The sequence below is a fragment of the Carica papaya genome, chromosome 4, assembly GCF_054855325.1.
Source record: "Carica papaya isolate Zhongbai chromosome 4, ASM5485532v1, whole genome shotgun sequence".
NCBI lineage: Eukaryota > Viridiplantae > Streptophyta > Magnoliopsida > Brassicales > Caricaceae > Carica > Carica papaya.
In genome coordinates, this window is record NC_142312.1 from 15277661 (window position 1) to 15298135 (window position 20475).

The following is a 20475-nucleotide window of genomic DNA, read 5'->3' on the forward strand; positions in this document are numbered from 1 at the left end:
TATATATATATATTTTTTATATATAAACATGTATTTATATATTCAATTAAATTTATGTACTTATATTTTTAATTATATATAAATGTATATAATTTATTTAATTATATCGAATTTATTGTATTTATAAATATATATGTATGTAGTATTTTAATTATATATATGTATATAATATATTTAATTGCATATACATATATCATTAATTATACATTTAATTAAATATATTTTTATATTTTTATATTTAACAGTATATAATTTTTTTAATTTTTTATTAAAATAAATATAAAATAAATAATTTATTTAAATATATAATTATATAATATTATCAAATTAAATAAAAATATTAATTAATTTTATAAATATTAAATCCTACCTAACATTAATAAATTATTATATAATTCATCCTATCAGACCCTAAATTTAAAAAGATTATCTTGAGACCTAAGTTATAAAAGATTATCTCGAGGATCCATATCTACATAAAAGCGACTATAGAAAGTAAATGAGACAAGACTGTGCCATACAGAACAGACAGCAAAAGAGTGCGCTGGCAAGGGAAAGCTGGAAAGTGTAAGCAAGAAGGTGATATCCTGCGGAGAAAATTTATTCAACAAAAGGATTTATTAGTCAAAATCAGTCTTTTTATCTTTTGATACTTTTGCCTGGTTTTTTCTTAATTTTTAATTATCTTTCTTCCTGATAAAATTAAATTACGATAAAATGTCGACACATATTTTAATTCTCGGTTAAAAAATTTGAAAAATTGTTGACGGTAAGAGTGATAATGTTTTTCCTTGTTTCCAAGCGCGGAATTTTTCTGATCTCAACCCTTAAACCCTACCAGCCAACCTATCCATCACTGACCTAAAACTGGTCTTTGGCAGGAAACTCGCCTTCCGGATTTGAACGCTAAAGTGCACTTACAGTTAAATTCTCATGCAATTCAATCTTCACACGAGTTGTAAACATCACCATTTTTTATCACCGAGGAAATCACAAGAAACTCACAGTACAATCCAAAAATGGACAACCAAAATCCCCGTACATCCTTCCGGGAAAAATCTGAAGGTCACAAATACTTTGAGAACCTCAATCAACTACGAGCATGAAGCCAATCCGGCACATCTCCCTGTCGTGATTAGGAGGTCTGGTAGGGTTTCTAGGTACTTCTGGAATGGAAATTGCTTGGAATTGGTCGGTGTTGATGGTGACACCTCGTCCTTTTCGTTGGATCTTAGTGACGATTGTTTTCGAGAACTGTTTAGGATGTCCCGTTCAGTTGTTAGGGACTTCTTTATCCCCAAACAAGTGAATGATAATTACGTGAATTATGTGAAATGGAAGTTCTTGCATCGTGTTTTTAGCTCCGCGTTGCAGGTTATTGCTACTCAGGTAAATAGTTGTGTGGCTAGTCGAGTTGATTTTCCATTTTTGAGTCTCCTTGTGAGGGCTTGTGCATTCGATAAACGGTTCCATGTAGGCTGAATTGCACTGAGTTAAACAGCACATGTCCGGATTAACCGGATATCTGTATAACCTTTTTTTTGGCTGGGAAAATATTCACAGTCCTGATTAAAAATCTCAGGCAATGTTTCGGGCCATAGGAATTGGGTACTCTCGGTCACTGCCATCTGCTGCTGCTCTTAACTGGGTCTTGAAAGATGGAGTGGGGAGGCTAAGTAGGTGCATCTACACGGCTACTCTGGCATCTGCTTTTGATACCAATTTGAAGGTAAGGGCTTTTACTATTTTCGAATTGGGCCACTTGTAAAATCCTTTTTGATTCCTTTGCGCATGAAATTTATATCTCAATCTTGAGTTCTTGCAGTTACCACCACTGCATTTGGGAGTTGCACAAAATGACCAAAAATCCCAAAAATATAATAATGTCAAGTGCCACATTTGGTATTGCAAACAGCAAGAATAAGAAATTTTCATAACATATCCATGGCAGTGCTATTTAGAGGTTCAATAAGTTATTGACGTCTTGTTATCATTTTGTAAGAGAGTTAGGTTCTCAACATCGGTTCTCTTCAGTTTGAGCATTGGAGTTGAGCTGCTGACTCCTAAGTTTCCACAGTACTTCTTGCTTCTGGCGTCCATAGCGAACATTGCAAAACAAATAAGCCTGGCTTGCTATTTAGCAACTAGTGTAAGGATCAATTCCAAGAATAAGCAGTTAACATTTTTATGTCTCTTCTGTTCCATCAGTTTTTGAATTTTTCATGTATTACATTTATCCAGAGTCCTTACAAAGAGAAGTTTTATCTAATCTTTGCTTCAAGATTAGTTAGTGCTTCAATGTTATTTCTTCTTTTTAATCATCTAAAGTTGGATTATCGTTTTTTATATTAAGTATTGATATTTTCATCCTGCACTGCAGTCCTCCATCAACCGAAGCTTTGCAGTAGCAGATAACCTTGGTGAAGTTTCTGCCAAGGCACAGGTTATTGTCATATCTACTAAGTCATATTGTCTCAGTTTAATATGTTCAGTAGGTATCCTGATCTTTAGTATGAATATTCAGATTCAATCAGTCTGCTTTGACAATCTTGGTCTCGTTCTTGCTGCAGTCCTTAATATGTTGTTCAAGAAGAATCAAAGGTTTCTTTTCTTTCATTTTTGAGAATGGTATCTTAAAATTTTGCATCTTTTCTTTGTTTTTTGGGATACAATTTAAAATTTGTGAGTGTGTGGTAAATTTCTTAAATTCTGCTTATCTCTAATTTTCGAGCTGTTAATTGAAAGTTTATGTCTCACTCTTTATTGATTAAGCTTCTTTATGCTGGATATATATGGAAGCTAAAGCTAGTATATTTCCTGACTTGTTATTGACTTTGCAAGATTGCTAGCAGGTTTGCCTTTCATTGTCTACCCCTTATTTGCTGCCATTGATCTTTTCGGAATATATCAAGGGCTTAAGCATGTTCATTTGCAAACATTCACCAAGGTAAGTTATTGTTTCTCTTCTTTTAGTGGTAAAAGAAATATTATTGGGAAGAGGAGAAAAAAGTACAATGGAGGAAAAGAAATACTCCTAAAACAACAAAAAGAATGGAAACAAAAGAGAAACACAAAAGCAACATTGTGACCTAGGCCTTTTGCAAAATAGCCAAAGAAATATCCCTAGAGAAACCATGACCCTTTGCCCACAAAGAAACAAAAAGAGAAAAGAAATCTCTCACATGGTAAGGAGGGATAAGCACAATGATCCTCTAATATGACACTCCAACCACATTGCACGTGAACCAACAGAGATATATTCTCCACAAAGCACCCAATTTTCATTATTTTGCTTGTCTTATGGAACATAGAATGGAAAACTCAAGGTAAGGGTCCACATGAATCTTTGAAGGACCTCTGAGACTGAAGCCTCCAACCCACCTCACAATGCTAAGGAGGCTATGGGACTTTATCATCATGAGACACATAAATAAGTAGATATGGGGAAAGGGGACAGGTCTACAAACTTGCAACTGGCATCGGTACTCAGCCACACTTTCAGTTTCCCTCAATTTGTGCAACTCCCCAATCAATTACTCCCTACTGGAAGCCCATAATGCAGTTGGTAGAACTGCTTAAATTTTGGCAAAGACAAGAGGCTGGTCAAGCTCCAATTTGAGGAACCACAAGTGTGCTTCGAATTGCAGATGGAAGGAGGCCACGGACACTTTTTCCTTGTCAGCGGTTAACTGGTGGCGGAAGAAGTGTTCATATCTGCCCAACCAGGGTAGAGATTGCCAGAACCATTCAAAGGGGGAAAGTTCAGTTTGCTGTAACGAGGTAGAAAGGGGTGCTTAGCATGCTGCTCATGGTTCATGGCTACTGCAGGTTCACATTAGGTGCGGAGGTGCGTGTGCAGGCTGGCGCAGTGCTCAGGGAGAGGTTTGCTTGTGTTGGATATTTTCTTCCTTGTGCAGGTCGTGTGCCCTTGTGCGGCGCAACTGCTGGTGCTCCATCTTGCTGCTTCCTCCATCGGAGTCTGTCTAGGCAGTTTTGGCAAATAATTCCTCCAATCTTCCTGCTAAAATTTAAAGTTTGAGTTACCTACATATCTATCTTCTTTAGAAGCCTGAACGAATTTCTCAAACGTAAAATGCAATTTCTTCATATGATTGGCTCTGATACAAATTTTGTAGGGTCCCTACTGACGGATCTCGTTATGGGACGGTGAACAATGAAATCAGTAAGAAGAGAAACATTCTTTTTGGTTTTTTTCCTTTACCTGTTCTTAGATTAAAATTAATAGCTCATTTGAGAGAGAATCCTACAATCTCTAAAGTAAGGAAGTATTCTACTTGAAATAATTCTTCATACAAAATCCGTCCTTGAAGAAGACAGACCGTTTTAACATCACAGAAGCAGTTAATTCTTGAAATAATTTTCTATCATTGCTATTCTGCTCCCCTTTCCTTAAAAAAGCTCAATCTTCCATATTACAATATCTCCTACAACTACTCACATGCAATGCATGATTTTGACGCTTACATACTCACATATAACCTACATAATTAGTACGCTACTATTTTATTTTTTGTTTTTTCTTTGATACACCCTTGCGAAAGGAACTATTTGTAATGAAGTTTACATACATGAGGAATCCGAGGTACAGATTCTGCTATCAGATTGTGGAGAAACAATAAAAGGGGCTCAAGTATTCGTTTTTTTTTTTGGATAAGAAGAAAATTTATCTAGATAGACAAAAATTGGAGGATAAGACATCCTCCTAAGCATTACAAGGCTCAAGGATATTAATTAAATAAACCATATAATCAGATTTTTGATCATTAAGATTCTTGAAGAAAAAGAAATTCCAAGAGAGATATGTCCATCAAAATGATTGAGAAGTGACAGATGGTATCTTTATGACTCAAAGAAATCCTATGGAGGGAAGGGAAAAGATTAGCAAGATGAAGATTGCCAACCAAGAGATTTTACTAAAGCAAAATATTGGATGTATCATAACCAACTTCAAATGAGTAAGAGAAATAAAAAGATCAGAGTTGCAAAATGGCTCTCTAGTGGCTCTGTTGAATATAATATTTTATTATTTTAGTTTACTATTTAATTAGTTGGTATTATATAATTAAAATTTTACTAGAATAGTAATCTCATGTAATTAGAATTTTAGTAAAATAATTATTTCTTAATTAATATGTTAAAAATTGTATAAATACCTTAAGTATGACAATTTAAAGGGTGAGAATAAAATTATTATTTTTTCTCCAAAATTTACATGATATCAAAGTAGCATAAGAGTATTTTGGGTTTTACATTTAGGGTTTCTGTCAAACCCTAGAACAACAAAAAGAATCTGAGTAGAAAGAGAGGCAGATCAGGGGAGGAGAGGAAAGATCAGAAGAAGGGAGAAAACAGTTGGTTCCTTTCTCCACTGCGCGCAGAGTCGCGCAAAGAGTAACTAGTTTCTTCCTTCACTGCGCGCAGAGCCGCGCAACTCAGTTCCTTTTTCCACCGTGCACAGAGAAGCGAAGAAGCTTCGGTTTTCTTCTTCTTCAGTCGTGCGCAGAGCTGCGCGACCTAGTTCATTCTTCCACCACACGTAGAGACGCACGAAGAGCCCTCGGTTTCTTTCTTCTTCAGCTACATGCAAAGCCATGCGACCACCTCCGGTTCCTTCTTCCCCTGCACGCAGAGACGCGCGAAGATACAATCGTCCCAGCTTTTTCTTCCGCCACGCGCAGAGATACGCAAATAGTTGCACGATCCAGTTTCACTTCCGCCGCGCGCAGAGCCACACATGGAAGCTTTTCTGGCCGCGATCTGCTTCTTTTTCTTGCCATCGTGTACTGCAGGTCTCCCTGAGCCGAGGAAGTCGTTGAGCTGTGCCTAGGAAACCGTTGAGCCGAGCAGATTTTAGCCTGAGCCGAGCCACTATACCAAGTCGAGCCGATTTTTAGTCCGAGCCAAACCATTTTTGAGTTGAGCCGTTTTTTAGCTGAGCCATTTTTGAGCCGAGCCGTTTTTTAGCCAAATCGAGTCAAGTAGAGTTGTTTTTGAGCCGAGGCGAGTCGAGTTGTTTTTGAGCTGAGCCGAGCTGGACAGCCAGAAAGATTTGATTTCAGTATTTTTCTATCTTTTTTTGGCTATTTTGGTGCAGATTAAAAGGTTTGCTTTCCATTATTGGATATTTTCTTCTTATGTTTAGCACTCTAAAATGACAAAAGTAAAAAAAGTGATGGTTTTTTATTCGGATAACATCTCATAATAAATCAGTTCTATAAAACTTGATGGAATTAATTATTTTGCTTGGTCAAGATTTTATTTATTATTTATCAAAGTTAGAGGATTACAGGGATACATTATAGGTGATATGAAGAAACTAGATGTAGGTGATTTAGAATATAATAGATGGGACTCTGAAAATTCTTTGGTAATGTCTTGCCTAATCAATTCTATGCAACCCAATATTGCACGAACATATTTATTATTCGATATTTCACTAAAAATACGGAATGCAACATCTTATACATATTTACAAGTGAATAATGATGCTCAAATTTATAAATTGCGAAATAAAGTTTATAGCACAAAGTAAGGAGAGATGACTATTTCATAATATTTTTTTGAACTGAGTGAATTATGACAGAAATTAGATTACTATCAAAATTTTCAGGCAGATTGTGCTGTAAATACAGTCAAATTTCAAAAATTAATAGAAAAAGAGCGAATTTATGATTTCTTAGTTGGTTTGAATACCGAATATGATCAAATACGGGTTCAGGTGCTTGGTAAGGATCATTTTCCTTCATTAGAATAAATTTATGCTTATGTCCAGTAAAAAAAAAGTAGAAAGAATGTCATGTTTTACATAGCACCAATTGAGAAAGCTGAATTAGTTATTCAATCTGAACAATCCAAAGATCTACGGAGGTATGACTATTGTGGCAAGCTAAAACACACTAGAGAAACTTGCACGGAAAGCCAACTAAAGGTCATGAGGGAAAGAATGGTGGACTTACGAGAGCTCAAGAAAATTTAGTTGAGAAAAGTGAAATACTTAATTGAAGTTCTTAGAGAAAATAAACTTCTAATTTTTATTACATATTTTGTTTACATTTAGAAGATATATATACACTGGTTATCCTTATTTTATTTGAACTCTAATTATATGATATAATTATACTATTAGAATTCTAAATAATATAGTATTTTATTTAGTATGAAATCCTTATCAATACTCCCCCTCAAGTTGGCGCAAAGATATCACACATGCCCAACTTGCAAATCAGGTTCTGAAGAGATTTGTTGTATAGTCCTTTAGTGAAAATGTCAGCTATCTGGTCGGCAGAAGATACATGATATAAGCATAGAGAGCCACCAACTACCTTCTCTTTTATAAAGAGTCGATCAATCTCAATGTGTTTTATCATGTCATATTGAATTGGATTATGAGCAATGTTAATTGTTATTTTATTGTTACAAAACATGGATAGTTTCTCATCTTTAAGCAGTTTTAACTCCCTCATTAGCTTTTGCGACCATAGTACTTTACATACTTCTTGGGCCATTGCTTTATATTCTGCATCAGCACTGGAGCGAGCAATCACACTTTGTTTCTTATTTTTTCATGTTACTAAGTTGCCTCCTACAAGTGTGCAGTAACCTGTAGTTGATCTTTTATCATCTAGGGACCCAGCCCAATCGGCATCTGTAAATACTTCTAATTTAAGGTGAACATGCTTAGAAAAGAGCAGACCTTTTCGTGGTGCACACTTCAGGTATCGTAATATGCAGAAGATAATATATAAATGAATCTCATGAGGTTCATGCATGTATTGGCTTACAAGATTAGCTGCATATGCTATATCAGGTCTGGTATGTGAGAGATAAATGGGTCTTCCAACTAGTTTCTGGTATTTTCTCAAGTCAACTGATATACCACTACCTGCTTGCAATTTGTAGCTGCTCTCAATAGGTGATTCTGTCGGCTTGCAACCCATTATACCAATATCTTTTATTAAGTTTAGGATATACTTTTTTTGAGAAATGAAGATCTCTTTTTTGATTTGGCAACTTCAATCCCCAAGAAGTATTACAAATTTTCTAAATCTTTTATTTCAAACTCTTGAGTAAGAAATTCCTTCAACCGAGCCATCTCCTTTGTATCATCTTCAGTCACCACAATATCATCCACATAAATAATGAGAAAAGTGACCTTACTCTCACGATGTTTAATAAATAAGGTATGATCCGCATTGTTTTGTTGATATCCAAAAGAGATCATAATTGTTCTAAATCTTTCAAACCATGCTCTTAGAGACTGTGTTAATCCATATAAGGTTTTTTTTTAACTGACAAACTTTTCCTTGCATCCTCTTATCTTCAAATCCAAGTGGAATTTTCATGTACACCTCTTCCTCTAAGTCTCCATGGAGGAATGCATTTTTTACATCAAACTGCTGTAAATCCCAATTAAGGTTAGCTGCGCAAGACAAAAGTATTCTAATTATGTTCATCTTCGCAACAGGTGCAAATGTCCCTGATAGTCAATCCCACAAGTTTGACTAAATTCTTTAGCCACCAATCTAGTTTTGTATCTTTCGATCGATCCGTCTGCTTTGTGTTTTATGGTGAACACCCATTTGCAACCAATTATCTTCTTTTTTTGTGGAGGTGAAACAAGTTCTCATGTTTCATTCTTTGTCAATACTCTCATTTTTTCAATCATAGTTTTCTTTCACGTGGGATCTCCTAGAGTTTCTCTCCAATCCTGTGGAATAGACACAGAGGAAACAGACAAAACAAAGGCTCTAGGAGGGAGATATAGTGTCATAGGAAACAAAGTTAGATATAAGCTGCTTAGTGCAAGTTCTCGTTTCCTTTCTAATAGCAATACGTTTATCTGATAAATCACAAGAGAAAGATAATTCACCAGTATCTTCTGGAACCAAAGAAAATTCTTGATTTGAGACAGACTGCATGATGACTTTTTCAGACTTTTCTCTCCTTAAATACCTTTTCAAATCTTATTTATCTAGACGTTCAACATTATTTTTTTGATTAAGACTTTATGTAATAGAATTCTCACTCTGAATATGATTCTTAATCGTTACCCAATTAGGTATCACTTCTTTCTTCTCACTCTCATCCTGAAGAGGTGTTGGGTTTGAATTGAAGTAAGACTCATTCTCCCTAAAGGTAACATACATTATTACAAAGTATTTTCTACATGGTGGATGATAACACTTATAGCATTTTTTAGTAGAAAAATATCCAACAAATACACATTTAAGAGTTTTAGGTTCTAGTTTATTTACATTTCTAACATGAATAAAGCACACACATTCAAACACTTTTGGGAGAACAGTGTAGAAATATTTTCCTTACAAACTTCAATAGGACTTTTAAAATTCAAGATTCGCAAAGACATTCTATATATAAGATAAACAGCTGAGGTAACTGTATCTCCCTAGTAACTCTTTGGTAGATTCATGTGAACATTAGTAACCGAGCTACCTCTAGTATGTGTCTGTTTTTTCTTTCAGTAACCCTATTTTATTCACTAGTGTAGGCACAGATTGTTTGATGAATTATCTCATTTGACTCTAAGTAGGCATAAAACTCACTATTCATATATTCTGTACCATTGTCAGTTCGCAGAATTTTAACTTTAGTACTAAACTGTGTACATATCATTTTGTGAAAAGATTGAAAATATGAAAATATATCACATTTTGCTTTTAAAAAATAAATCCATATTAATCAAGTACAACAGTCAATAAAAGTAATAAAACATCTTTGACTAGAAAGAGATGTATTATGAATAGATCCCCATACATCAGAGTGAATAGTCATAAAAGGATTAGTACTTCTATTATTACTTAAATGATAAGAGTTTATCTTATGTTTAGCAAGTTCGCATACATCATAAAATAAATACTCCATAGAATGGTTGTAATATCTCCATATTGACTTCTTTATTCCCGATGGTTGCTTGATTTCCAATTAAGTTCAGATGTCTATCCAAGATATATAAGCCATCTTGCAGTTTACCAGTGTCAATCCTCTTCCCTGTTTGAAGATTCTGAAAGATGCAATAATTAGGAAAAAATTCAATTTTACAGTTGAGATCTCTAGTTATGGTACTAATAGATAAAATATTATCAGAAAAACTAGACACATATAAAACTGAAGACAGTGTAATAGTAGTAGTACAGTTAATGGAATCTGTTCTCGACACGGGGGTGTATGAACCATCTGCTATACGGACATTATCCTCTTCAGTACAAGAAAAATAGGTTAAGAATTTTTTAGAAGAGATTGTCATGTGTCTGTTAGCTCTAGAATCTATGATCCAATTATCAGGAGTGGAAACAGAATGAATAATACCTGATTTTACCATATTTGGTGTGCCAACAGTTGATAGAGAGTTAAGTAGACTTAGAAGGCGCTTTCGATTTTGAATTTCTTCTGTGGAAAATGCTCTAACGGATGGTGAATTAAGTGTTTTGTAACGACCCTGCAAACTCCAAATGTGATAAATTATAAATTTAGTGCGAAAGCGAAACAATAAATTAAGGTTTACATCCCTTAGACAATAACTGAAAGTACCAGATAGGGCTTATGAGACTAATCTTTCTAAAAGAACAACTAATAACCAAAGAAATAAATTGAAAGTAAACAAATAGAATGTTTTACTCGCAACCCTCTTGTGGATCGAGTTCTGAATCCTGGTACTTTTGATCTGAAATTGTTAATGAAAGAATGAGTTACACTAACCCAGTAAGAATATTACGCTACTCACCGACATAGAAATGAAGGTTGGTAGAAATCATAAAAATAAATAATAGAGCTCTTAAATTAAGCAAATTCGTTTATTATAAGTAAAATCATTTACCACATACTTACTATAGTAAGATTTTCAAAAATAACCTATAGAGTTAATAACATAAAACATATCATAATTTCATATGCAATCAGTCGAAATAACAACTTTTCCTTTTTCTTTTAATTTCCAGTTTCCCAATTCATCATAGTCACACAAAACAAGTAGAACATGCATAAAAGGAATACAATCGCATTATCATACCAATTTCAGTGTATTATCATGCACTCAAAAATTGTAAAATCAGGCAATCGGTTAAATATAGTAAACAATAATAAATAACCGGTTCCGGCTCAATTAGTAACTTGTAATTAATTATGAATGTTTTCTAAGTTTCACAAAATAGCATATTATTTAAAATTAAATTTCAATTCCATAATAGAGAATAAAGTGAGAGATTCTTACTCAAATTGATGTTCGAAATGCTAAACTTTTGATTGCATCTACGGGCGGTACCCGGGTTTCTTGAATTTTCTTCGGGGATTAAAACGCGCTTTAAGTACCTAGAAATATCCCAAAAAACTCAAAATCAGTGTTAGGAACATTTTTTGGTCAATTCCAAAATTTCGGCACGGCGACTTCGTCGTATTCTGGCTATGGCAGTTTGCCTCAGATCGGCTGTTTTCGGCCGGTTTTGTACCAATCCCTGCGATAAAATACGTTAAGGGGTCTCGGTAAGCCGAACAAAATCAAAAAACCAAAACTTACCTGCGGTAGGGTTCTTCAATGCGGCGGCTCCGCCGACTCACATCGCTGTTGGGTGTTTTGCTTCGGCCAACATGTAGAGAAGGAAACAACGATTAAAATGGTGGAAGAATTACGCAAAACGGGAATCGAAAAGGGTATCATCGGAGGCGATTTTTGCATTTTTTCGCGGCGGCGCCACCAGGCTTTACCCATAGTTTTTGGCCAATCCGCCGGTTCTTTTCCTCCAATTTGGCTATGGAAGTGTTTAAAATCGAATTTTGAGCAAATGAAAATTTTTTTACCTCTTTTAGCGGTCGGAAGTGGCTCCAGCACGGCCGCAGCGGCGGTCGGCTTCTTTCTCGGCGGCTGGGTCTTCTTCTTCGGGGGGGGGGGGGGGAGGGGTCTTTAGGGTTTTGTGTGAAAATGGTTATTTATATTTGTTCACTTTTAATCTGGGTCGTCCGATCGCGTTTAAATAGAAAGCGGATTTGGACCATTCATCGCGTTTAAATCTGACCGTCCGATCGCGTCTGGGGAGGGAACGGATCCAGGTTGTTTGTGCGCGCGGGAACGAATCTGGACCGTCCGATCGCGGACACGTGGATCACCAGCGTAGCCTCCCGCATGGTACCGTGTCAGTGTGGCTTGCCACGCGATGTGCTCTGGTTCATCGGGGTTGCTGATTGGGCGTCCTACGTGGCACAATTTACTTAAATTGTATTTTGACCCCCAGTTTCCGATTTTTCTTTCAAAAACACCCCCAGAACCCAAATTTTCATTCTTTTTTACCAAAATTGTTTTCAATTTCATCCTCCAATTAATTTTCTTCATTTTTACATTAAAATAAAATTCAAAAAACTAAAAAACATATATTTATATATTAATTTTAATTACATTAAAATTAATTAATTAAGGGTATTACATGTTTCGTTAGCTTCAACAAAATTTGCTTGAGCTCTTGTGGTTCCACATTTTCTTCCTCTCCGACCTCTAATTGGTTTTCCATGCAACTTTTGACAAGTTTCCCTAGTGTGTCTTGGCTTGCCACAATAGTCACATTTCCATATATTTTTGAATTGATCAAATTGAGCAACAGCCTTCTCAACTGGTGCAATGTGAAAAACATTTCTTCTACTCTCTTCTTGCTGAACATAAGTATAAGTTTGTTCTAATGAAGGAAAATGATCATTACCAATCACTTGAACCCGTATTTGATCATATTTGGTATTCAAACCAGCAAAAAAAAATATAAATTCGCTCTTTTTCTATCAATTTCTTAAATTTGACTGCATCTGCAGGACACTCTGCTTGAAAATCTTGATAGTAATCCTATTATAATCCATTTAGTTCAGAAAAATATTGAGAAATAGTCATCTCTCATTTTTTTGTGTCATGAACTTTATTCCGAAGTTCATAAATTTGGGCATTATTACCCATTTGTGAATATGTAAGAGATGCTGTATTTCATATTTTTTCGTCAGTGTTAAGCAACAGATATGTTCTGGCAATATAGGGTTACATGAAATTTATGAGTTATGACATTATCAATAAACTCTCAAAGTCCCATCTATTATATTCTAAACTAGCAATATCTGGTTTTTTTACCTTACTAGTAATGTAACCCGGAAATCCTCTACATTTAATAAATAATAAATAATATCTCGATCAAGTAAGATAATTAGTTCCATCAAGTTTTACAGGACTAATTTGTAATGAAGGATTATCAAAGTTAGTAATACTCACCTTTTTTGCTTGTCATTTTAGAATGCTAAAAATAAGAAGAAAAAATATTAAGTAATGAAAAACAGACCTCCTATTTGCACCAAGGAGTCAAAAAAATGGAACCAGATCTGGTTCGGCTCTAAACAGCTCAGGTTTAGTTTTAAAACGGCTCAGACTCGGCTCTAAAATGACTTAAAGTCGGCTTAACTTGTCTTCTCCGAACATATCTTTGAACGTGCGTAGAAAAAGGTAATGGTGTGGCCTTTTTTACCGGCATTTGTTGATGTACGGCTGTAATTTTTTACCAGCGTTTGTGGATGTGCAGCTTTAATCTTTTATCAGCGTCTCCAGATGTGCGGTTGCACCTTTTTACTAGCGCTTGGGATGCCCAGCACTTTTTCCGGCGCGTGAGGATGTGTGACTGTAACTTTTTACTAGCGTATACGGTTGTGCAGTTGTATATTTTTACTGGCGCTTTCGAGATTTTTTCACCGACGCTTGCAAATGTGCTGCTGCAGCTTTTTATCGGCGCTCTGATACCATGAAGTTTTTAAAGAAAATAAACTTTTAATTTTTATTATATGTTTTGTTTACATTTAGAAGATATATATAGATTGTTTATTTTTATTCTTTTTGAACTCTAATTATATGACATAATTATATTATTAGAACTGTAAATAATATAGTATTCTAGTTAGTAAGAAATCCTTATCAACACTAACACACCAATAGTTGGAGTCTTTCTAAATGAAGAGATTTAAACTCTGAAGCGTATTCTGTTTCAATTTAACTTTTCACCAACTATAGGTGCAATAAATTTAGTAAAATCAAAATTTTTAAATAAGAAGATTGACACTAGTGAACTGAATGATGCCTTTTCAGAACCTGATATCTCTGCATCAACTTGAGAGAGGATGTTGAATATAATATTTTATTATTTTAGTTTACTATTTAATTAATTAGTATTATATAATTAAAATTTTAATAAAATAATAATTTTATGTAATTAGAATTTTATTATAATAATTATTTTTTAATTAATATGTTAAAAATTTTATAAATACTCTATATATAACAATTTAAATAGTGAAAATAAATTTTTTTTGTTTTTTCCAAAATCTACAAGCTCTTTTGGCAAGGTACTCATAGCATTAGAATCCCAATTATTCATGTGCAACCAATAAACCCGTACTTGGTCGTAATCACATTATTCTACAGAGAACAAGATTCCAAAGGAAAAAGCCACAATTATTTTGGCAGTAAAGGTCTTTTTTTTCTTTTAATGTAAGATTCCCCATACCCTTTCCACCATCTTCTTTGGGAAGAGAACAGATATGAAGTGCATAGATCTTAGTTATCCCATGTCATTCTCTTTCTTACCTCATGTTTATTACCTCAATTATTCTTTCTGATTTACCAAGAGATCTTTGAATCTGCTTAGTTCTCCAACTTGCTACTTTCTATGCATTTACCATCTGCATTTGATGTACAGCGGATGTTGGACTAACGCTTTCTCCTTCAGAGAATAATTTTTAAGTCCTAGTAGACACAACTACGGCAAAGATTATGTCCTTATTGGGTCATTTTTCTGACTGTACAGCATATGTTCTTTGGTGCTGATTTTCTTTATTCCGAAAACGAGAAAAACCTTACTGTTTTACTTTTTTACTCTATTCAGGATAGGCTTGAAATTATACTGGATACATGGATTGAATACAGACATGTTCCTTGTCCTGCAGAAGTGAGTAAACTGGAAGGAATTGATTTCTTGAGTAAAGGTAAGGCTTCATTGCTTGTTAAAGCTCCATTAAAATGGGATGCGTAATATTACTTATGTAGCTTTAAGTGAGCATCAGGACAAAGACTAAAGGTAATTGTACTGAGATTTGCATCAGGCAAAAGATCATGGCCCATTAGAATAGGTTGCTTGGATCCTAAAGGTCAGATATCTAAGTTGTCGATGCTGGCAATGCAACGTTTAAGTGGAGAGGATTATTATTTTATATGCATGGAGATGCGTAGAGGACTGAGAAGAATCCCACAAGTGAGTACATGGTGAAAGTGTTAGTGCAGGATTCTACATGATTTGAGTTCTTTCCCATATGTTGGTCATCCCATCCACTTAACTTTTGTTTCCATGTGTTTTCTAAACTTCAGCAAGGTGTCCTTGTTTCTCTTCGGGAAGGAGCTGGCACTGCAGATGTTATCATGGGTCTGTTGCAGGTAAAAGCAATTTTCTTCAAAAAATTATTTGTTAATGCATTATTATTTTTTAGTGTTATCCAGGATGGAATTGGATTCTGTTATAATTCCTTAGGTACGTTGAAAGCTAGATATGAAGTGATGTTTTAGCTGTGATGTAGGCATGTTATGTCCGCAAAGCCCTCTCCTCGAGCAGCATGTGGGATACCATGATAGAGGTTAGTTATGTATCAGATTTAATCACTGAAGAGTGGTTCAATCTGATGGAGGATAGCAAGCAACGTGCAGAGCGTGATTACTTGCTATTGAATGAACAAATATCAGATATAGGTTGGGGTGTTAAAAACATTTTATTGAATTCACAGGAGCAGGCTAGGTATAGTTTTGTAGATGACTGAAATATGATTTAGGTTTATCTTAATTTTGGTATATGCTCTTTTTCCATCTAAACTTGTGTGTATCAGATTGTAACTTGTGTCCTGATATATAACTTTCTCCCCATGAAATTTATTCTTCGCTTCAATATTAGGTTAAGATCATGAGGAATTAAAAATGGCTGCATGAACTTTCCAATTTCTGAACTATTTCATCTTCTTGCTTGTTTGTCACATACAAACAGAAAGGAAACAGTATTGACACCTTAAAACCACATTTATGTCCTTTTGGATAATGAACACGTCTATTACTTAAGCAAGCATTTGTGAAAAGTAAAATAGAACCTTTGCTTATTTCTCTCTCTCATGGATATTGTGATGCTGATGCTTCATTTTTTGTTCAATTTCTCTTCTTGTTTTCTCCTTGTTATAATCACAAAAGTACAAGGGCCTCCAGGTCCTCGACTGAAACCATTAAAGCTCTTTCTTTTATAAGAACAATCAAAACTCTTTTAACCTGACAAAATTTCAATCCAATTGGATGGATAGTTTCTAAATTCAATTTCAATTCAATTTAAAGTCCTAGAAAAAACAGAGATTCTTCGAAGCAACTCTAATATGATAGAGAAGTATAGTAAAACAAATATTCTCATTGTGGGTTGTAAAATAAATATATCAAACGATATTCAAAGGCGACGCAATTGTACATAGTAAAACATAATGATAGAAAAAAAGTCTTAGCTCTTGAATCATTTTACTCATGCTAAATTGCAAATAATGCATTATACTCGCAATAAACTCTTGAATAAGATCTAAAATGATATTGTTATGTAAAAAAAACAAGTTTCTTTTTTATTTATATGCATTTTTATGCATATTAGCAATAATAACTATCAAATAAATAAAAAAATGTCAATGTACAATCTTTTTATTGTTCGAGCACTTCAATACGAGATAATTACTGAATATATAGATTGGATATTTATTTTAACTAAAATTGACTCTTTTTATTCTAACATTTCATAATCTCCCCGCAAAATTTGAGAGTTCGAGTAATACCATTAGGCTCCAACTCCTTCATTGAACATATATAGCTTCTTGTTTATGATAGAAGAATAAAGCCTCTTGAATTTTACTGCAATATAGTGTAAAGCTAGGTGGCCAAAAGTTTGCTATCATTGATGATCTTGGTGTTACTATTTGTGCAATGGTGGTTGATAATTGGATGAAAATCATCAATCTTCACACAAAGTAAATGGTAATCTTTTTATTTTATTTTTTCTCTAACATATTAATTTTTTTTTAATATTTAATGTCTTGTTGTAATAATTTAAAATATTATTACATAAAAAAATAAAATAAAATAACAAGATTATCAGAGAACATCATTGACATGTAAATACTACATTATCTATCATATATTTAAAAAATATTATATCATTTATTATATGTATAAAGTAATGGTTCAACAGGTATTTAAGAGATATATATATATACACGTATATATATTGTCATTAATTGATAAATGTCAAATACATCAAAATTAAAATACTTTATTTTATCTTACTACATAAGAATAGTTAAGACAAATAAAGATTAATAACATAGAAAAGTTTTGTTTAAGTTCCTAGTTTGTTTAAAATTAATTAAATACAAACTTCTATTGATCAAACTTCTATCCTAAAGCGGATTCAAAGAGATGTTAGTTGATTTGACATAGCCTAAGTAATAATTTAGTGGCCAAATAGTATAATTGTTACATAAATAAGATATAAACTACTTGACTACAACTTGTAGGAATTCATGAAAAATAAAAATATTATAATGATAACTCAAAACAAAAATATCGCCTATTAATATATAAGCATGAGATCATTCAATATGATATAATTTAAGTAATATGTCTGATCCAATTAATTTAAATTTTTTATTATTCACTAAATTATGAGTTCACAAATTTCTTTATTTTTATAGATTTTAAAAAATTAATAGTAACAAGGAACTTGAAATGTGTGAGTGACTCATAAAATTTTAAATTAGGAACTTCAAATTTATTAAACTTAATTTAAATTTGAATTTGGATAAAATTATTAAATATTTTAACTTTGAGGTATAATTGTATTTTTTAAATAATTTATCTATTATTTAATAAATAAGACGTATATTTTTACTTAAGATAAGATTTATTTTATCCATTATATTCTCATGAAATTTGTTTTTTAAACATGCAACATCAAAACATGCTTTAACTATTAGATTTTAGAGTATTACATACATATTCACATTTTCGGGTGAGATGATCAAGAGTTTCCTCTCCTTCCCATACATTGGATATTTCATGCCTATATATCTTTATACACCATGGGAGTGTGAATTGATATAATATCACCCCACATTCTTCAAATAAAGTGTTTTACTTTTGAAAAAAAGAAGAGTGTCATATATTTTTTCTTTTAAAAAAATAAAAATCATCCAAAAGATTCATCCTTAATTGATTATGTAGCGTCCGGGAAATTGAAGAAGAAAAAAAAAAAAGGCCACGTCAGCAGCCGCGTCAGCAGTCCCGGCCAACCGGGACCTGCCACGTGGCAAGACCACGTCGATCCGGGACGGGGCACGTTGGCGATCCGCGTATGCGCGATCGGATGGCTCAGATCAAGCGTGCGATCGGACGGCCCAGATGCAATCGCACGGACGGCCCAGATTCAATAAAAAAAAAAGACGATCCAGATTAAATCAAAATGGACGGCTGAGATCAAAAGGCAAAATGGTATAAATAAGACCCCCACACCAGACCACAAAACCCTAGCCGTCTGCCCTCGCCGGAGAAGACGAACCAGAAGCCGGCCGCTGCGACCCGCCGCCGCACCGGAGAGATTTTCAACCGCCGATCGAGGTAAATTTCATACCCCCGACTCGTTTTTCCACGCTGATTTCCCCTGTGGCCAAACCGAAGCCAAAATCCCGGCCAAACGGCCGGAAAACACGGCCAAAATCCAGCGGCGCCACCGCGCCCTTCCTCGGTCTTTGCCTCCGATGAGGCCCTTCCCAGCCTCCGTTTAATGCAATTTTTATATCACCCTGATCACCATTCTTTTCTCTACAGGTTGATCGGAGCCAAATCACCAAAACACGAACATCACCGGAGAGCCGCCGCACCCGCGAGCACCGCCGCCGGTAAGCTTCGGTTTTCCGTAATTTTTTGGCCCCCTGAGGGCCCTAGAGTTGTTTAATCGCAAGAATCGATGCAAGTGTGGCCGAATTCGGCCGGAAACGGTCGAAAACGGCCAAACCGAGGCGAATCACCGCCGCTTGCGGCGGCGCCGTCGCCGGAGCACGGCGGAGCCGCCGTGCCAGAATTGCGATATTGGCCAAAAAGGGGCCCTGGGCCTAATTTGAGATTTTTTGGAACACGTGCAGGTACCAGTAGTGCGTTTCAGTTCCCCAAAAAAAATTCAGGGAAAATTAGGGACAGCCTGTAGGCGCACTGTGAAGCCGTGTTCGGACCCCGAAACGAGTAAGGACCCCTCACCCTATTTCCTATCACGGTATTAAAGTTCAATAAATGATAAAACGGTATTTCATGAATCAACGAATGTGTGAAATTGCTTAAGGTCGCTAATGGAGCCCGAGTCTAATGAGGTTGTCGGTTAATTGTTATTTGCCATGTTTTACAGTTTAAAAGCAGTATGAGGTTTGATGTTTTCATTTTATAGTTTCGTGTGCATATTTTACTGTTTTACCGATTATAGATTGAATGACTGGGATATTGATGCTGTATGTCTGTCTGTTTGGCATAAATTACTGTTTTGCTTGTTTGTATGTGGATTGATGATGCTGACTGAGGGAGAAGAGAATGATAGATTATGTAAATGGGTAATTGTATAATGTGGTCAGCCTGACTAGATATCCTGGGAGATGGTGGACGGACTGGGTCCGTAGGGAACCCTACCGGGATTATGGTCTCCCATACCGGACGGGGTATGGAGATTTTATGTGTTTTGGCGCCCATACCGGACGGGGTATGGGGACGGCCCGTGTCACCCTCATACCGGACGGGGTAATGAGGTTTATAGTTTTGGCGCCCATACCGGACGGGGTATGGGGACGACCCTGGAATATGATTTCAAGTGTTAAGGGTTAACGGGTAGCGGGACCCCTATGGATCCCCATGGATACTAGTGGGCTGGTAAAAGAGGAAAAATATGTTGTGTAACGATTGAATTACAAAAGGCTTGATAAGTATTATGTTATACAGTTCATATATGATTTCATGATGATGATAATGTTATTGCTTTCGTATACTGTTTTATGGATTCCATCGAGGTAAGTGGATGGTGAAGGATTTATTATTGATAAAAGAATTTGTTGTAAATTATGCTCCATTGGTCTTTTTGTGTTTTCTACCCACCTTTACCTCCGTGACGGTGAGATATCGTGATGTCTTTACTGGGCTAGTGTAGCTCATTCATTATTTAATCATTTCAGATCAAGAGGACATCGTTTCCGAGCTGGTTCCGCAGGAGGACGACGAAGGGGACGCCTAAAGACTCCATAATCATATTCGTAGCTTTTACTTTCAAGTTTCTCCTTTAGGTAGTTTGATCTTTTATATTTTGTGAGCACGTTTTTGGTTTTAGTGTAAGA

At 35.0% G+C, this 20475-nt stretch overlaps 1 protein-coding gene across 4 annotated transcripts; it reads left to right on the top strand.

Moving 5' to 3' along the window:
- The first annotated feature begins 440 nt into the window (after positions 1 to 440).
- Positions 441 to 15960, top strand: RUS4 (root UVB sensitive protein (Protein of unknown function, DUF647)). Of its 4 annotated transcripts, XM_088217944.1 has the most exons (11): positions 441 to 579; positions 882 to 1389; positions 1583 to 1729; positions 2003 to 2149; positions 2381 to 2443; positions 2525 to 2601; positions 2842 to 2947; positions 14931 to 15030; positions 15148 to 15296; positions 15410 to 15475; positions 15616 to 15960. In XM_088217944.1, the coding sequence occupies exons 2-11, from the start codon at positions 934 to 936 to the stop codon at positions 15850 to 15852; spliced, it is 1548 nt and encodes a 515-aa protein (XP_088074070.1). In that variant the 5' UTR covers positions 441 to 579; positions 882 to 933; the 3' UTR covers positions 15853 to 15960. The 4 variants fall into 4 exon arrangements, with proteins under 4 accessions (XP_088074070.1, XP_088074071.1, XP_088074073.1 ...); XM_088217947.1 differs by lacking the exon at positions 441 to 579 and having other exon boundaries at positions 731 to 1389; positions 15605 to 15812; XM_088217945.1 differs by lacking the exons at positions 441 to 579; positions 2003 to 2149 and having other exon boundaries at positions 730 to 1389.
- The last annotated feature ends 4515 nt before the right edge of the window (positions 15961 to 20475 follow it).

Coding starts and splice junctions, on each gene's coding strand:
- RUS4 (XM_088217944.1), top strand. CDS start 934: ATGCAATTCAATCTTCACACGAGTTGTAAACATCACCATTTTTTATCA. Junction 1,730..2,002: donor CTTTTGATACCAATTTGAAG/GTAAGGGCTTTT, acceptor TCATTTTGTAAG/AGAGTTAGGTTCTCAACATC. Junction 15,476..15,615: donor TTATCATGGGTCTGTTGCAG/GTAAAAGCAATT, acceptor GCTGTGATGTAG/GCATGTTATGTCCGCAAAGC.